The sequence below is a fragment of the Amblyraja radiata genome, chromosome 19, assembly GCF_010909765.2.
Source record: "Amblyraja radiata isolate CabotCenter1 chromosome 19, sAmbRad1.1.pri, whole genome shotgun sequence".
In the NCBI taxonomy this organism is placed as follows: Eukaryota; Metazoa; Chordata; class Chondrichthyes; order Rajiformes; family Rajidae; genus Amblyraja; species Amblyraja radiata.
The window spans coordinates 13770090-13789287 of record NC_045974.1 but is presented as its reverse complement, the minus strand read 5'-3'; the positions used below and the strand labels follow the sequence as shown (position 1 = coordinate 13789287).

General features: G+C 46.0%; 1 protein-coding gene across 1 annotated transcript in view; it reads left to right on the top strand.

Moving 5' to 3' along the window:
* Window positions 1-13971, top strand: part of LOC116983849 (fibrillin-1-like) — a 149068-nt gene extending 135097 nt beyond the window's left edge. Inside the window, exons 60-67 of the mRNA XM_033037726.1 lie at window positions 83-190; window positions 2048-2158; window positions 4216-4563; window positions 5548-5631; window positions 6472-6507; window positions 10728-10766; window positions 11679-11725; window positions 13630-13971. Coding sequence (XP_032893617.1) covers window positions 83-190; window positions 2048-2158; window positions 4216-4563; window positions 5548-5631; window positions 6472-6507; window positions 10728-10766; window positions 11679-11725; window positions 13630-13640 — 784 coding nt within the window. The 3' untranslated portion in view covers window positions 13641-13971. The remainder of the gene's footprint in view (window positions 1-82; window positions 191-2047; window positions 2159-4215; window positions 4564-5547; window positions 5632-6471; window positions 6508-10727; window positions 10767-11678; window positions 11726-13629) is intronic.
* The last annotated feature ends 5227 nt before the right edge of the window (window positions 13972-19198 follow it).

Sequence of the window (19198 nt, the reverse complement as noted above, 5' to 3'; positions counted from 1 at the left end):
CTGAATAAGAAACACTAAAATGTTGTCAGGAAAATAATTGAGGTACTGTATAAGGAAGCATGCAATTTGTTTTTATCTCCAGCGGTTACGAAGAGAAGGGACTGCCAATAACTCAAGGAATACACTCCAATCATCTGTCGTTCAATTCTGCCACGGTGCCCTCGGAGAAAGACCTGACAATTCAGAAAAGGTAGGTGCCGTCCTCTGCATCAGTGGTGGATCCTGCCCAGACCCACCGAGCCCTGTCTTGATAACAATGAGAACAGGTATATATAAAGAAAGCATAAATACTTGGGCCTTTTTTGACAGAAACAAAGCACGTTACAGGGAGCGAGCAGAGGGGATCTAAGGAAAAATGATTACAAAAATGATCCCACTATTTTGTAAAGGAAGAATATCAAATATTAGGTTGTTGCCTGGGGTGGAACATGCCAGTTATGAAGACATAGAATGGGATAGGTTTGCTTTCCTTGGAGTGGAAGAGAGAGGCTGAGAGAGGATCTGGCAGATAGATGCATATAAAATTATAAGGGACATGGACAATCAGAAATGTTTCCCATAATGGAGGTATCTAAAACTAGGTTTAGATGAAGGGGTAGGAAGCTTAGAATGGAACTAAGGAAGACCTTTTTCATCCAGGAAGGGGTTGGAATCGGGAACACAATGGATGATGATGGGAAATGCTCTCACAACATCCAAAGAGTATTTTGGCAAGCACTTGAATTACTGAGGCATAGAAAGCTATGGACCATGTGTTGGTAAATGGGAGTAGTATTGACGGTCAGCATGGACATGATGGACCAAAGGGCCTGTTTCGATGACTCTAGCATGGAAACACATGAACATTTGGGTTAGAGGGGACAGTTGATTTTGGTTAAGCAGTATAGTTTAGTTTATTGTCAGGTGTACCGAGAGACTTTTGTTGCGTGTTAATCAGTCAGCAGAAGGACAATAGGTTTAGGAAGGATCCACAGATGCTGGTTTACATTGAAGATAGCCACAAAATGTATGCCTTGGATTTGGAGGAAGAGGAAAGAATCAAAGGGGAAGTTGTTGAGAGCAGGGACCAGCTCCGCTAGGCTGGGGAGAGTATTGGTAGAGGGAATCGTAGAATAAAGGGGAAGCCATTTTAGACTGAGGTGAGAAAAAACTTTTTCACCCAGAGAGTTGTGGATTTGTGGAATTCCCTGCCACAGAGGGCAGTGGAGGCCAAGTCACTGGATGGATTTAAGAGAGAGTTAGATAGAGCTCTAGGGGCTAGTGGAATCAAGGGATATGGGGAGAAGACAGGCACGGGTTATTGATTGGGGACGATCAGCCATGATGGCAATGAATGGCGGTGCTGGCTCGAAGGACCGAATGGCCTCCTCCTGCACCTATTTTCTATGTTTCTATGAAACTGGCTGGTTCTGCGGTCAAGAAGGAAACTGAGAGCTTTAAGGCCTTCCTGGTGAGGGATGAACATCCATTTTGTGTCTCTCTTCAGCAGAAAGACAATACCTGATTACAATCGAGCCGTCCACAGTGTACAGATACATGATAAGAGTCAGACAATGGAACAAGCACTACCACTTGTCACAGTAAATCTCCAGGGAACAAGCATAGACAAACGTCTGGAGAAACAAAAGGGGAGAGGGGGCAAGGTGGGAGAACAAGAGAAAAATAAGATGGAGGCGATGCAAAGTGTAAGAAGAAATGGGAGAGGCAATGTGGATGAAAGGGATATAGAGAGGCTGAGACATGGACTTAACTGGGACAATGTCAGAGAGCAGTCTCTGGGCCTACACTTGTGCCTCATCCTTACTGACTCATTCCAATGAGTTCTTCCACCTAAAGTCAGAAGGCAAATGTGGCCAGAGTTGTACAGTGTATGTATTATACTTCTGATCTGTTTGGATAGCATGTGCAGAGTTTGTAGGTTGGAAGAGAAATATCATCAATAGAGAACTCACCTTCCTGAGAGGGACATGAATTGCATTAAAATGTGAATAAAATAAGCATTAAATGAAAGAGAGTTTTCGCTCTTTGAACTTTCTTTCTTTTGCAGTGTTTACACAGAAGGGGGGTTGCCACCCACACAAGGGAAGGCCTCTGATCACCTGTCATACAGCACCCTCTCTGACTCTGCAGCCTCTGAACACCTGGAATTCCAGAAGAGGTACAGACCCTCCTCTTAACTGGTGAAATGCATTTATTCTGTACTTGCCGGGCTGTCATTTCTCCTAACTATTTTCTTCAAAGCTAGTTGCAGTTGATGTGATGAATTGAATGGATTTGCTTTACATCTGTGGCCACTGCACATCCATGTGGAAATCAAGTAGGGTGTCCTTATGATGAAAATGTACATTAAGGGCTCTAGCAGGATCTAAGCCATCGAGAATCGGCTATGGAGGGGGTCCGTTCTGTAGAAATGTCTCAACACGAAGAGTCACCTACCCATGTTCTCCAGAGATTTTGCCTGAGCCGCTGAGTTACTCCAGCACTTTGTTTTTTTTTGTGTAAACCGGCAACTGCAGTTTCTTGTATCATCCTGGAGGGAACACTCCCATTATAATGCCATGCCTCACATCTCACTTCTCAGTCCCACTGCTGCTGAAGATGTTCCATAGGTTTTGTGACAGTCAATAATGGGAGGCAAGGAAACGCAACAGTCTAAAACCAGTATTAGTTTGAGTCCGGCCTACATTCAGCAAAGGGGATAAAACATAGGCATTTATTAGCTGCCAAATAGTAGTTGTGGTGCAAGAGAATTATATAAATCAGGTTGTCAAATATTGTGACGGGTTTCTAATTATTTGTGAGTTATAAGTGGTATTTGTTATTGGATGAGAGCCTACATTAATTGTATGTCCCTGCTTCTGGTTATGAAGGTTTGAATCCACTGGGATTTACAGTCTCATTACAAGACTGCATTTAACAGTAGCTGGGAAAACTGGCAAGAGGGGAGGGGAAAGATAGACACAAAATTGCTGGAGTAACTCAGCGGGACAAAAAAGGATGGGTGACGTTTCATAAGGCATAAGTCATAGGAGCGGAATCTGGCCGTTCAGCCCACCGAGTCTACGCTGCCATTCAATCATTGCTGATCTATCTTTCCCTCTCAATCCCATTTAGTTTAGTCTGAAGAAGGGTTTCGGCCCGAAACGTCGCCTATTTCCTTCGCTCCATAGATGCTGCTGCACCCGCTGAGTTTCCCCAGCAATTTTGTGTACCTCTCATTTAGTTTAGTTTAGTTTAGTTTGGAGATACAGCGTGGAAACAGGCACTTCGGCCTACCCGGTCCGCACCGACCAACGATCCCCGCACATTAACACTGCCCCTACACACACTCGGGACAATCTACACAGACATAGAAACATAGAAAATAGGTGCAGGAGTAGGCCATTCAGCCCTTCGAGCCTGCACCGCCATTCAATATGATCATGGCTGATCATCCAACTCAGTATCCTATACCTGCCTTCTCTCCATACCCCCTGATCCCTTTATCCCTTCTTTCTAATCTAACTTCTAATTCCGTCAATCCAAAATGGCATCCTTTCCAGTTGGTTCCTCAATATATTGATTGAAAAAGACTTATATATTTCTCATGAAGTTATCCTCTGCCTTATTAGTGCTAATTTAACTTGCCCAGTCAGTATTTATAGTTCAACATGATTGCTTTGTCCTCCTTGTTCTACGCACCGTGTTTGGACTATCGTGTCTGAGGATGTGCTGGCCTAGGAGAGGGTCTGGAGGAGGTTAATGCGAATGATGGGATGGTTGGGTTAACATATGATGAGCGTTTGATGGTACTGGGCCTGTACTGGCTGGAGTTTAAAAGGATGAGGGGGTACCCCATTGAAATCTCCTGAATAGTAAAAGGCCTGGATAGAGTGGATGTGGAGAGTTACTCCAGCATTTTGTGTCTATCTTCGGTTTAAACCAGCATCTGCAGTTCCTTCTTACACATTCAACCTGATACTAGTTTTATATTGAGATTTCTTGCCTCCATCTCAGATCGCAGACAGTGCTGTAACTCGCCTAGTCCTGCACTAAAGCTGTGCACCCATATCCTCTGTGTAGATGCAATCCTATAACTTTCCGACTCAGTTTCTGGAATGCCACTGCCTAGTTACAGCTGACACTTAACTAGTTTGTATTGGAATTTGTTTTTCACTGTGGGATAACATTGAGCAGTTTTCACTGGGTCACACAGAGTTCAATGTCTCCTTTCAGCTCCAGTGGTTTAGGTCAGAATCAGCTGGGTCACACTGGAATGGCAGGGCCTGGATGGATATGGAATGGAAAGGTTCTGACTAGATCATCTCGGCCTGGATCGGCTTGGAATGCATCAGTATGGAATGGTTTGGGTCGGACTGAATCAGTTCAGGATGGATCGAGTCAGGTTGGATCTGTATTGAAGAGACCGACTCAGACCCTGCAGGTATGGAAAGGATCAACTAAGACTGAGTCAACCCAGACTGAAACGATCAAGACGGGATCAGCAGAGACTCGATCGGTCCACACTACAGCAACACTGCATGGAATACCTCCGACTGGTTTAGAAGCTCCCATCGGCAACAGGTCAGTGGTAGATGTAGTCATAGAGACATCCGTCACAGAAACAGCCCATTGAGTCCATGCTGAACACAAAACACTAACCCATTTTATTTCCCCATATTTGGGCTACACAGTGGTGCAGCGGGTAGTGTTGCTGCCTCACACGTCAGAGACCCGGGTTCGATCCTGACCACAGGTGCTGTCTATACGGAGTTTGTACGTTCTCCCCCGTGACCGTGTGGGTTTTCCCCGGGTGCTTCAGTTTCCTCCCACTTTCTAAAGATGTGCAGGTGTGTAGGTTAATTGGCTTCAGTAAAAATTGTAAATTGTCCCTAGTACATAGTATAGTACAGGGGATCGCTGGTCGGTGTGGACTCGGTGGGTGAACAGCCTGTTTCTCTAAACTAAATATTTCCCATTAGCTCCCACTAATTCTGCAACCTGTCTGCACACTAATTTACAGTAATTTACAGAAGCCAATCAACCCCTACCAACACCGTATAAAGAAGGGTTCTGACCTGAAATGTCACCTATTCCTTTTCACCAGAGATGCTACCTGACCTGCTGAGTTGCTCCAGCATTTTGTGCCTACCTTCCTTAACCTCGGGATGTGGGAGGAAACAGGAGCATAAAGTGGGGAGAGTGTACAAACTCCAGATTGTCAACACTAGAGGTCAGGATTGAACATGGGTAGATGGGAGTTGTACATCAAGTATTCAACTATGCTAATCCTACTTGCCAACACTTTGCTCAGAGCCTTAGATCTTAAGGTGGTAACATAAAAGGAGATGTCTCTTGGTGACTACCTTTTCAAGCAGTCCATTCCAGATTCCAACCACTGAGTGAAACATATTCTTTCTCTGATCATCTCTGAACCTCAAACCCCTTACATTCACTCACTGCCCACTAGTTTTACACATCTCCTCTCTGGGTTAGAGTTCCGTATTGTCTACCCTAACTGTGCCTCTCATAACCTTGTATACCTCTAATAATATTTCCGCTCACCAGAAGGATGGTGCAGAGTCGGTCAGTTCAGACCGAGCTGGAAGAGGATGGATCAGTAGGAACAATTTCAGCACTATCTACCAACAGGTACGCAGACTAACCAGACTCGTTTGTTTGATCACCACTCCAAAGACGTACAGGTTTGAACGATAATTGGCCTGGTGTAAATGTAAAAATTGTCCCTAGTGTGTGTAGGGTGGTGTTAATGTGTAGGGATCACTGGTTGGCGTGGACGTGGTGGGCCGAAGGGCCTGTTTCCGCACTGTATCTCTAAATTATTAAAACTAACCATACTGTATGATTTTATCTGGAGGGGTGAGAAGGGAGTTGAGTGTATTCTACAATGCTTTGCATTACCCTGCTATAGTCCTCTGACAGTACCTTCCAGCCCTGCAATCTAAGCCATCAAGGATTATAGGGCAGCAGGAACACTATTCCCTGCAGGTTTGTATCCAAGTCGGACACTCCCTTCAGCTGGAAACTTATCATAAGGAAATAAGAAGGGAACCCGTCTGAAGAAGGGTTTCGGCCCAAAATGTTGCCTATCTCCTTCGCTCCATAGATGCTGCTGCACCCGCTGAGTTTCTCCAGCATTTTTGTGTATCATAAGGAAATAAGATTTGGTGCAAGATAATGTCTGATTAAAGTTTGTCCGAGGAACTACAGTAAGGTAGATAGTAACTTTGGACTGCCCTATAATTGTTGGGAGGATGGTCAGTTACCTGGGAAGAAACCTCTCAGCTTCTGAGACGTACAGGCTTAATGTGAGAGCTAATGTGTGAATATGCATCCACAGAGTGGTGGCCAACCTTCCTCAATTCTGAGTAAATGTAAATAAGGTGATCAGCAACTGCAGGCTTTGTTATGCCTCATCTTTTGTTACACTGATTTTTGCTCTAAAGTGTTGTATTTTCTCTTGTCCTTCAGGTTCAGTGACACAGCTAGCTTGGTTGAATCAGTAAGGTAATTAGACTGTTTTCTATTGAAGAAAATTAAACTGCTTTCTATTGAAGAAAACTTTAGAATTTGGACCCATTTGTGTCTGTTTCTGATGGGAAGCTCTCACAAAATTCAATTTAATCGGGACGAGATTACATCAGCAATTATTTCCAGGTGACCAATTTTGAGCCCGTTGGCAAATCAGCCAGAAACATCCATGTGCAGTATATCGTGGAGCATCTGGTGATTATCTGGCATGCTTGTGTACCCGCTGGTACACAAGCATGTACACGCAGGAGCCTGAAGACTGCAACATCGAGGTTCAGAAATAGCTGCTTCCCCACAGCCATCAGGCTATTAAACTCAACTGAAACAAATCTCTAAACACTAATAGACCATTATCTGTTTATTTGCACTTTATCTGCTTATTTATTGATGTGTGTGTATATATTTATATAATGGTGTATGGACACACTGATATGATGTGTTCTGTATTCGTCCCTACGATATTCCATTGTGCTGATGCAAAGCAAGAATTTCATTGTCCTATCTGGGACATATGACAATAAACTCTCTTGACTTGACTTGACTTGGTCATGTACCACACACTTCCTTCCATTCACATAAACTGTAGCCTTTGAACACAACCTACGAACTTTGTTGAACAGGCGCAAGGTGACGCTGGCCTCACCCTCCCATAGTTATTCCCTTTGTCCTATCCATTCCTCCATCACCCTCTCTGCAACTCAAAATTATTGCTCCCTCTTTTCCGAGTGTTGGTGAAGAAACTCTAATCTGAAACATTAACTTCCTTTTATATTCTTGCGATTCACTTTTATTAAACCAAGAAGAACTTGTGTGCACGGGGCAATATTTTTCTCTCTATTTTTGATGGATAGCCTGCTGACATTGGGAAAGATGACTGGGCAACTTCAGACTGGCAACAGACCCAAAATGCTGGAGTAACTCAGCGGGATGGGCAGCATCTGTGGAGAGAAGGAATGGGTGATGTTTGAGGTCGAGACCCTTCTTCAGATCTTCTAAAGAAAGGTCTTGAACCAAAACGTCACCCATTCCTTCTATCCAGAGATGTTGCCCATCCCGCTGAGTTACTCCAGCATTTTGTGTCTATCTTCATTGTAAGCCAGTATCTGCAGTTCCTTCCTATGCATCAGATTGGGCAATGTTAACACTCATTGTTAATGTGCTCGAACTGATGGCGAGTGTTTTCTTCAGCATTTAGCTACTGAGGTGCTCATTCCCTGAATGCCTCAAGCAGTTGCCTCAGCTACATTACTTCACCTCATCAGAGGAACCCACCATCATCCCACCATCACCCTCCCCCACCTTCTCTGCAACCTAATTTGCTCTGTGACGTGAACTGTTCCTCTTTCAGTCGATGCTGCCTGACCTGCTGAGTGTTTTGACAAGCAACAGAGAGAGGGCAGTAGAGGGTTGTGAATCATGAAACGGGGTAGGAACCAAGGATAGGGAGGTCAGATGGGGAGTAGAGCAGGGAATTAAAATGTCAGGCAGCTGGAAGCTCTAAGTCACTCTTCCAAGCCAGAAAGAGGTGTTCTACGAAATGCTTGTCCACACTGCATTTAGTTTCTCTGTAGTAGAGGAGAGCACAGTGTGAGCACTGACTGCTGTACAGTAAATCGTTAGAAGTGGAAGTGAATCGGTGCTTCGTTGGGAAGGAGAGTTTAGGTCATGATGGATTGAGAGGAGGGAAGAGCTGAATGGGAAGGTGTTGCAAATTGCACCCCTTGTGATTGCCAGGGTATGTGCATGGACTGAGCAGCGGTGTGGAATATGGGAGAACAGAGCAGGGAGTTGCAGAAGAAGGCTGAACGAAGAGGTTGCGATGTCAACTGTTGGCATCTCGTTGACACTGTGGACATTGTGGAAGATGAGCCTTTGAATGTAAACGCTGGAGGTTGAGGAAAAAGGGGAGCCCCTCCTTGCTCTGGGTAGTAGGAGACTGAATATAGTGCATCCTGTTTAGTTAGAGATACAGCATGGATACAAGCCCTTCGGCCCACTGAGTCCATGCCGACCATCGATCACAATAGTTTTATGTTATACACTTTCGCATCCACTCCCGATGCGAAATTACAGAGCCAATTAACCTGCAAACCCGTCCGTCTTTGGGATGTGGGAGGAAACTGGAGAACCCAAAGGCAACTCACGTGGTCACAGGGAGAACGTGCAAACTCCACACTGACAGCACCTGTGGTCAGGATCAAACCTGGGTCTCTGATGCCGTGAGGCAGAAGCACCACTGTCGCCCGCACCCATTACATGCAAAATGAGAAATAATTACAGTGCACCCTCATGTTACAGCATGTCAGGATATGATGTTGGCTCTGGCCACCAGGATATGATGCAGGTTCTGGCCACCTGAATTCCAAACTTTGAAACAGCAGCAAAATCCTGCAGATGCTGCAAAGCCAGGAGAAAAATCAGAAAATGTAGTAAATACTCATCAGATCAGGCAACGTTTGTGGAGAGAGAAACAGGATTCATGACCTCCCATCAGAAATGGGAAACGGTAGAGATGTAACAAGGGCAGAAGTATGAAAAGTGGGGACCAGTAATCAGTTTAATGAACAGGAGCGGAGTTTTTTTTTTTCATTTACAGCATTTCCACACATTTTGTCTCTTTCCTTGTACCATGACCAGCCCCGTGCCGTTGCTACAGTACTGTATGTCCCTCGTTTAGTTATTTAATCCCTTCTGTCCTCCCCCTATAACCATTGCTTAAAGTGCAATAAAATACAGATCCTGGAAATAGAACATGGGAACCCTCCCTGTTGTACTTAGAACATAGAACAGTACAGCACACAATGTTTGTGTCAAACATGATGCCAATTAAACTGACCTAATCTGCCTATACACGATTCATATCCTTCTATTCCCAACACATCCATGCATCTATCTAGAAGCCTCTTAAACGCCACTATTGTATCTGCCTCAACCACCACCCTGACAGTGTTCCAGGCCCCCATCACGCTCTGTCCAAAAAACAATCCTGCACATCTCCATTAAACTTTCCCCTCTCACCTTACATCTGTGCCCTCTAGTGTTGGACATCTCCACCCTGGAAAAAAGGTTCTGAGTGTCTACCCTATCTATGCCTCTTATAATTTTATATACTTCTATCAAGTCTCCCCTCTATCAATCTCTGATGTTCGAGAGAACTCAATCCAAACCTCTAAACCAGGCAGCATTCTGGTAAACCTCCTTTGCACTCTTTCCAATGCCTCCACGTTCTTCCTGTGATGGGCCAACCAAACCTGCGTACAATACACCAAATGAGGCCTAACCAAAGGCTTACAGAGCTGCATCATGACTTCCTGAAACCTGAAATAGCAATCGTCATGTAGGTTTTTGCACCATCGTGGTCGAGTTTACTAACAGTTTGCTGATAATATATTGTATATTTATTGTTCCTGCTATGCCTGTAAAGCTGCAACAAGTAAGAATTTCACTGGTCCACATCATATGTGGTACACAATAAATGTAAATTAATAAATGGCATATAAATCCAGTACATGTCATCAGGGGTTATGGAGAGAAGGCAGGAGAATGGAGTTGAGAGGGAAAGATAGATTGAATGGCGGAGTAGACTTGATGGGCCGAATGGCCTAATTCTGTTCCTATCACTTATGATTACTTCTGGCACTCTGATGGCCAGAACGTCGGGGTTCGGGCAGGTCAGTATTGAGTACTCCTTTCCATGTCGTGGGGGCTGAGCAAGATAATCCCCATGGTCAAAGGGCATGTGTTCAGCTTTGTTTATTGTCATGTGTACTGAAATGCTTTTGTTACATGCTATCCAGTCAGTGGAAAGTCAATACATGATTACAATCAAGCAATTTACAATGTATAGATACATGATAAGGGAAGGTGTAGGAAAGAACTGCAGATGTTGGTTTAAATCGAAGGTAGACATAAAACGCTGGAGTAACTCAGCATCTCTGGAGAGAATTAATGGGCGACGTTTCGGGTCGAGACCCTTCTTCAGATAAGGGAACAACGTTTAGTGCAAGGTAAAGCCCGATCAAATATAGTCTGAGGGTAACTAATGAGCTAGATAGACGTTCAGGACTGCTCTCTAGTTGTGGTCGGATGGTTCAGTTGCCTGATATGGAATGTTGCCTGTTGTGGGAAAATGTGCTGAAAGATTCTCACCCACTCAGCCGGTCAATATCCTCACAGAGCTTTTATTCTTGTTTCAGGAGCCGATCATCAGGAAGGTACACTCAGTCTAACAACAGGTACAGCATTTGAAATGAAATATCTACGTACCAGCCATCCAAAATGTATCGCAAATTTAGACTTTAGAGATACGGTTTGGAAACAGGATCTCCGGTCCACCGAGTCTGTGAAATGTTGTGTTCCCACTAATGTCTCTCTTGCCTGATGCAGCACGCTCTGCTTCTGTGCAATGTACTGTGTCCCCCTGCGATGGAGAGGATCGCCTTGCATGATCTGATGGATTCTCCTGCAATAGAGAGCTCCTAACATTGCATGATCTAGTGCGTTCACTTGTAATGGAGGGAAGTCCCCTTGTCTGATGTGTAGGAAGGAACTGCAGATGCTGATTTACACCGAAGATAGACACAAATGCTGGAGTAACTCAGCGGGATAGGCAGCATTTTTGGAGAGAAGGAATGGGTGACATTTCAGGTCGCTCAGTCTGAAGAAGGGTCTCGACCCAAAACATTACCTATTCCTTCTCTCCAGAGATGCTGCCTAAACCGCTGAGTTACTCCAGCATTTGTGTCAGATGTTTTGGGTTCCCTGTGCTGGAAGGGATCTCGAGTATGAACAAGATCCAGCAGTCTTTGTTAGCGGGACAGTCATATCCATTAGTGCATGTTTCTCATCAAACCACCCTGTTGATAAATTGCCCGGCTGCAAGATGCATTTGCGGAATCTATTCGACCATTGTCAACAGGTTTTGGGGAGAATATTCACCAAAAACACCAGAAATAGAGTCAATAGATGGTCAGAATGCATTGAAGTGTATTCGTTAGAATAAAGTCCATATTTCAATAATAGAACAATAGGCTCCCTCACAAAGTTGTTGGCCAATACCTTACACTCAACTTTATGTCTACCAGTAGCTCTGATACTTTGTGCGAGCCAAGAGTGGATGTAGTCTAAATTATATTTTACTTCCACAGAATTATTCAACATGTTTCATCCACTTCACCAATGTCAGGTGATATCAGTGAGTATGTTTGATTTCATTTTTTGTGTTTTGTTTGGTGGCTTTGCAGAGTTAATAAATGTCAGAGGGCAGAACATGGTGTAAGGAGATTGGAGAATTGTCAGTAATTAACTTTGAGTCTTTTCTTAGAACTGCTCTCTGGACGACCTTTAGATCCATTCTAAACAATTACGCTCAATATGAGCAGAACAATAGATCATCCATTGCGGTCTGCGGTGTTACTCCTGTTCCCACAGCAGGCCGTGTTCTCAATACAATAATACAATACAATACAATACAATTTATTTGTCATTTGGACCCCTTGAGGTCCAAACGAAAAGACGTTTCTGCAGCCATACATTACAAAACAAAAAGACCCGAGACACAACACAGTTTACACAAACATCCATCACATCACTGTGATGGAAGGCAAAACAACTTATCTCTCCACTGCACCCCCCCCCCCCCCCCCCCCCCCCCCGATGTCAGAGTCAAAGTCAAAGCCCCCGGCTGGCGATGGCGATTGTCCCGCGGCCATTAAAGCCACGCCGGGTGATGTAAGGTCACACACCGGGTCTTGGTGTTAGAGCCCCCGGCGTGCGCTCACAAAGTCCCGCGGCCATTCCAAGCCGCGCGGGGCGGTGCTGTAAGGCCCCGCTCCAGGTGCTCTTCAACCCCGCAACTTGGGCGGGAGAAGTCGCCGTTGCGGAAGCCCCGAAAAGCGGTCTCCCAGCAGGGACCCGCAGGCTCCCGGTGCCGCCGTCCGCCAGACCCGCAGTTGCAGCCTCCGAATCACCGGGGGTCGGGTGGCAGCAGCGCTCAACCACAGCTCCACCCGCTCCGGACTCGGCCAGCCCCGTGACGGTGAGGTGAGTAGTCGGCAGCTCCACAACTGGAGCCCCAGGTCATTCCTGTTGGAGGCCGCTCCACTCAGATCTGCGCTGAGCATTGCCACTAGAAATCAGCCACAATCATCACCAGAATTTACTGACTTGAGTTTTAGTTGAGTTTATTGTCACGTGTACCGAGGTAGAGTGAGAAGCTTTTGTTGCGCGCTCACCAGCCAGTAGAGAGGCAGAACATGATTACAATTGAGCCATCCAGTGTATAATTACCTAATAAAGGGAATAATGTGAATAATGTTTAGTGCAAGATAAAATCTAGTAAGGTCCGATCAAAGATAGTCCAAGGGTCCCCAATGAGGTAGATAGTAGCTCAGGACTGGTCTCTCATTGTTGGTAGGAAGATAACAGCTGGGAACAGTCCCTCAATCTGAACATGTGTGTTTTCACATTTCTGTAGCTTTTGCCTTGTGGGAGAAGGGAGAAGAAGCCCTTGATTATGCTGTTGGCCTTGTCAAGACAGCGTGAGGTATAAACGGGGTCAATGGAAGGGACGTTTGGTTTGTGTGATGGTCTGGGCTGCGTCCACAATATTCTGCAATTTATTGTGGTCTTGGATGAAGCTGTTCCGAAACCATGCTGTGATCCTCCCCGATAAAATGCTTTCTACAGCGCATCTGTGGAAGTTGGCGATAGTTGTTGGGGACATGCCTTACTTCCTAAGCCTTCTAAGGACTTAAGAGGCGTTGGTGTGCTTTCTTGGCCATTGTATCAATGCGGGTGATCCAGGACAAGTTGCCGGTGATATTTACACCTAGAAAGTTGAAGCTTTCAACCATCTCTACTTCGGCGCTGTCAATGCAAACCGCGCACGTGTACTGAAGTCGATCGCCATCTCCTTCCCTTGATGACTGCTCCATTTATATTGGGGCTAATGGGGCAAAATTGTGTGCTGGATTCCAGCAGCCTTGGGAATCAAAATGTTGAGATGAATCATAAAATTTGCAAATACAAGCAGCCCATCTCTCAGTCCCACTCTCCCCATTTGCCCGCTGAAACCATGTTCACCTTCTCCATCTCTAGGTAATTATTGAGCGTTGCTCCAAGTTTCCATTCAAGGTGAAATCTGTGTGACATCTACTGATCCTGGGCAGTTGAAAACAGGACGGAACAGCATTACTTCAGCAATTTTGTCTTCAAAAAAGTGCTACACAGCGACAAAATGGGAAACCAGGACCTGATGTGCTCATGGTCATCGCAGTAGCAAGAAATGACAACCAAAGTGAACTTGCTCAAAGGGTAGAGATGTTGACTGCCCTGTCAAGGGATGATTAGAGTTTGTATTTTGCTGTATATATTGGAACATTTCTAACAATGGTGTGCAGCCTTTTAATTCCATTAAATTTTGTTTTGCCAACTTACTAATTGTTTGCTTCGACAAGATGACTCTCAGGGGGCAACACACCAAGTGCATTCACAGTGTTTCAAAGCAAAGAAACAATACATTTGCTGTCTTACAGCACCAGGGACCCGGGTTCGATCCTGACTATGAGTGCTGTCGGTACGGTCTCCCTGTGACCGCGTAGGTTTTCTCTGGGATCCTCAGTTTCCTCCCACATTCCACAGGCGTACAGGTTTGCAGGTTAATTTTATTTGGTAAAATTGTAAATTGTCCCTAGTGTGTGTAGGATAGCGTTAGCATGCAGAAATCGCTGGTTGGCCCACTGAGTCTGCACCATCCAGCGATCACCCCGTACAGTAGCACTGTCCTTCATATTAGGGACAATTTACAATTTTACTGATGCCGATTAACCAACAAACCTGTATGTATGTCTTTGGAGTGTGGGAGGCAACTAGAGCGCCCGGAGATAACCCATGCGGTCACGGGGAGAACATACAAACTCCGTGCAGACAGCGCCCATAGCCAGGATTTGGCACTGTAAGGCAGCAGCTGTACTGCTACAATAGACAATAGACAATAGGTGCAGGAGTAGGCCATACGGCTCTTCAAGCCAGCACCGCCATTCAATGTGATCATGGCAGATCATCCACAATCAGTGCCCCGTTCCTGCCTTCTCCTCAAATCCGCTGACTCCGCTATCTTCAAGAGCCCTATCTAGCTCTCTCTTGAAAGTTTCCAGAGAACCGGCCTCCATCTGAGGCAGAGAATTCTACAGACACAACTCTCTGTGTGAAAAAGTGTTTCCTTATCTCCGTTTTAAATGGCTTACCCCTTATTCCTCAACTGTGGCCCCTGGTCTGGACTCCCCCAACATCGGGAACATGTTTCCTGCCTCTAGCGTGTCTAATAAGCTTCAATATATGCTTCAATAAGATCCCCTCTCATCCTTCTAAATTCCAGAGTATACAAGCCCAGCCGCTCCATTCTATCAACATACGACAGTCCCGCCATCCCGGGAATTAACCTTGTGAACCTACGCTGCACTTCCTCAATAGCAAGAATGTCCTTCCTCAAATTTGGAGACCAAAACTGCACACAATACTCCAGGTGTGGTCGCACTAGGGCCCTGTACAACTGCAGAAGGACATCTTTGATCCTATACGCCACTGTGTCTCCAATCAATTCCTCCCAGATTCTATTGTTCAGCCACACACTTGAGACAATCATCCGGGAGAATCTCACTCATTCACAAGGAGAATGTGCAAACTCCATACAGACAACACCAGAGATCATAATGAAACTCCAGATCCTGGGTGACTTTAGTTTAATTTAGATACCAATTTAGAGGAAGTAGGCCCTTCGGCCCAGCGAGTCCGCACCGACCAGCATGCACCAAGCCAATTAACCTACAAACTGTACATTTTTGGAGTGTGGGAGGAAACCGGAGCTCTCGGGGAAAATCCGCGCAGGTCAGGGGGAGAACGTACAAATTCCGTACAGACGGCACCCGTAGTCAGGATCGAACCCGCGTGTCTGACGCTGTAAGGTAGCAACTCTACCGCAGCGCCACCGTGCAGTACTAATCACCGGTGAGGACCCTTGGCTTCTCTCCACATATGCTGCCCGATCTGCTGAGTTTTCTGGTTGCCAGAGTGGCTTTGTCCAGCTGTTGAGTTAGCCACAGGCCGCTGTGGCTACTTGTTTTTATCTGGCCCCATTCCTCAGTGATTCCAGCGGGAGATGTGACATTAATTGGATTCACTTTTCCCTGGAACACCGAGAGGGTAATACAGGTCACTGTGTCAAAGAATGATCAAGAGAAACTATACCTAACACCACGATTCCAAAGCCTTTGATGGACGGCGGAAGGTCTTCCTTTCTTCCAGTAAATCTGGGAGCTCTAACAAAGAATGGTCAAAAAAAGTCATCAGAATCTTATTTACTGTGCCCTAAGGATCGGTTCCACCCTGGCCCATTGTAAAATAAATTGTTCAAGTTCAATTAGAATCATGTTTCTAATCATGTGAGGAATAGATCGGTAGATGCACAGAGTCTCTTGACCAGAGTGGGTGAACCGGGGACCAGAGGACATAGGTTTAAGGTGAAGGGGAAAAGATTTAATAGGAACCTGAAGTTCTGTAGGGGGCGCTGCTCTGTGCAGCAGCCATGTCATGCAGCTCGTCAGTTTTTCAACCTTTTTAAATTTTTTTAGTATGTTTTAAAGTCTGTATTTAATGTTTCTTTGTGTGTTTTATGTGGGGGGGTAAGGGGGAACCGCTTCGGTCACCTCCTCCACGGAGAGGCGAGTTTTTCCAGGTCGCCTCCCCCGTGGCCTAACATCAAGGATCGACGCGGCCTTTCCCGGAGACGTGCCCGGGGCTTCAGCGGCGGGCGCAGCGTGGACTCTCGGCGTGGAGCGGGCGACCCTCGCTGGGGCTCGCTGGAGGGGAGCGCTCTGTTTCGCTGGCCCGGGGCAGCCGGCAGCCTGAAGTCGCAGCCTGAAGCAGTCTGCAGAGCTCCAGCTGGTGCGGCGTCTACAGCCCAGGATCTCACGTTGGGGACCCGGGGGAAGAAGAAGCCATCACTGACGGCCCGCAGCCAACTTCTACCGCGGGGCCGGCATGGACTTACCATCACCCCTGGAGGGGAGCTTCGACCACCGGCCCTGCAGTCTACGGTGCTTCTGGCTGCGGCGGGGACTTTAAATCTTGACCGCCGGCCTGCGGCCTACAACAACTTAAAGCCGCGGTCTCCGGTGAGGAAGAGCCGATCCTGGACTGACTCTGGACTCTGGTCCTGACCACGGGGGGGAAATGGAGGAGGACTGGCCAAATGTTGTGCCTTCCACCACAGTGATGAATGCTGTTTTATTGTGGTTGTGTGTTCTTTATTATTGTATCGCTGCAGACAACCCAAATTTCCACCAGCCTGGCTGTGTGGCAATAAATTATATCTAATCTAATCTAATCTAAGGGTAACTTTTTCACACAAAGGGTGGTGGGTGTATGGAACAAGCTGCCAGAGGAGATATGCTGCTGGCCTCAGTGTAAGGTTAGGCCTCCAGTCTTGGGACAGAGCACTTTTTTTTCCCCCTGAGTTGACGAGTCTTTAATAGAGCTATCTGTCACTGCCACATAAGAAGCAAGTCAGGTTTTTCTGGGAGATTTACTAATCTCTGTTGGTTGATTAGGCAACCTGGAAAATTCATGTGCTTAGTTTAGTTTAGTTTAGAGATACAGCGTGGAAGCCCCTTGGCCCACCGAGTTCACGCCGACCAACAAACACCCTTGGGCACTAAGGACAATTTACAGTAGCCAATTAACCTCCAAACCTGCATGTCTTTGGAATGTGGGAGGAAACCTGAGCACCCAGCGAAAACTCACACGGTCACAGGAAGAATGTACAAACTCTGTGCAGACAGCACCCGTAGTCAAGATCGAACCCGAGTCTCTGGCGCTGTAAGGCAGCAGCTCTACTGTTGCGCCACCGTGCTGCCCCAAGTTTTGGAAGAGTAGATATGTGACTGGTCCTCCTCGGACAGCCTTGCATGTTATTCCCCCGGGATGGCAACGTATAACTCAATGTTGAGGGATAACATTAATTTTTCATACCAATAGCATATGCTTTACAATATACTTGCAGAGGCAGGTGAATTTCCATTCTGACAAGCTTCATTCCTCTGATCCCCTCCTTTGTCCAAGTGTTTCAGAAATTGATTCCCTCTTTGCCCATTCTGGCTCCTCCTGCCCCAAAGATGGAAACTAATGTTGGGACTCACACAGCGTGATCCCAGATAGTAATTCTCTTCCTCCAGCCAATATAGAGCCATACCGACAGAACATTACTTCCATCAGCAATATCTCCATCTCAAAGCATTTGTCGTGACATGAAGCTGGTCAAGATTGATGTAAACCAATCACATTGTGTGTAAAAAAAAAAGGTCTCAAACCCGAAACGCTGCCATTCCCTCCATAGACGCCGCCATGCCCGCTGTGCTCCTCCAGACTTTGTGTTTTGATCAAACAGCGTTTGCTTGCAAAGTGAATTGCAGCCTCTCTCTTTGGGTTTAAACTTTTGGTGCAGGAGAAGGCCATTCGGCCCTTTGAGCCAGCACCATTCAATTCGATCATGGCTGATCATCCAAAATCTGTACCCCATTCCTGCTTTCTCCAGAGGAGATATGCTGCTGGCCTCAGTAGGACACCAATCCAGGTGTTGGACCACAGAGGGGTCCTGACCTTGAACATCATCCATCCTTGTTCTCCAGAGATGCTGTTGGACCCACTGAGTTACTCCAGATAGTTTAGTTTAGTTTAGAGATACAGGTCCTTTGGCCCACCGTGTCTTCGCCCACCAGCGATCCACGCACATTATCCTACGCACACTAGGGACGATTTACATTTATCTCAAGCCAATTAACCTACAAACCGCTACGTCTTTGGAGTAGGGGAGGAAACCGAAGATCTCGGAGAACACAATAGACAATAGACAATAGGTGCAGGAGTAGGTCATTCGGCCCTTCGAGCCAGCGTCGCCATTCAATGTGATCATGGCTGATCATCCTCAATCAGTACCCCGTTCCTGCCTTCTCCTCATATCCCCTGACTCCGCTATCTTTAAGTCACGCGGTCACGGGATGAACATCCAAACACCCAATGAGTTATTGAGTTGGGCCCAGAATTTCCTGGAGAAAATAAATTGTTTCGACTTTGGCCTTGTTACTCGGAAAACTTAGGACCACAGAGATGCTGCCTGACCCGCTGAGTTACTCCAGCATTTTGTGTCCATCTTCGTCGTAAACCAGCATCTGTAGTTCCTTCCTAGACTTACAATTTCCCGTTGTCCCCACACCCCAACTTAACCGGAAGGTTGCATTTGCTCTCCAAGAGCGTCCTGGACCCAATCAGCGAGGGCCTGGCAAGTCGTTCAGGAGGATGGGCGAGAACAAGCCCTTCTTGCAAGCGTGAAGAGAGCTGACAGGCACAAAAGTCACACCGTCAACTTTGCAGTGACACTTTGAGAATGTTTCTGATCATTGTCTGGAAGTCAAATCCATTAAATATTTTACACAAAATATCAAATGATCAAGCGTTTTAATAAAACCAAATTACCTCAAACTGCTGATTGAAGCCATTTAATATAAGTACAATTAAAACATCACCTTCTGTATTCTTACCTTGCTTCCTCTGTAAAACCCTTCGCTGAAGTGAATGGCATTAGCAAAGCCTGAACCAAGATGAACACACACCA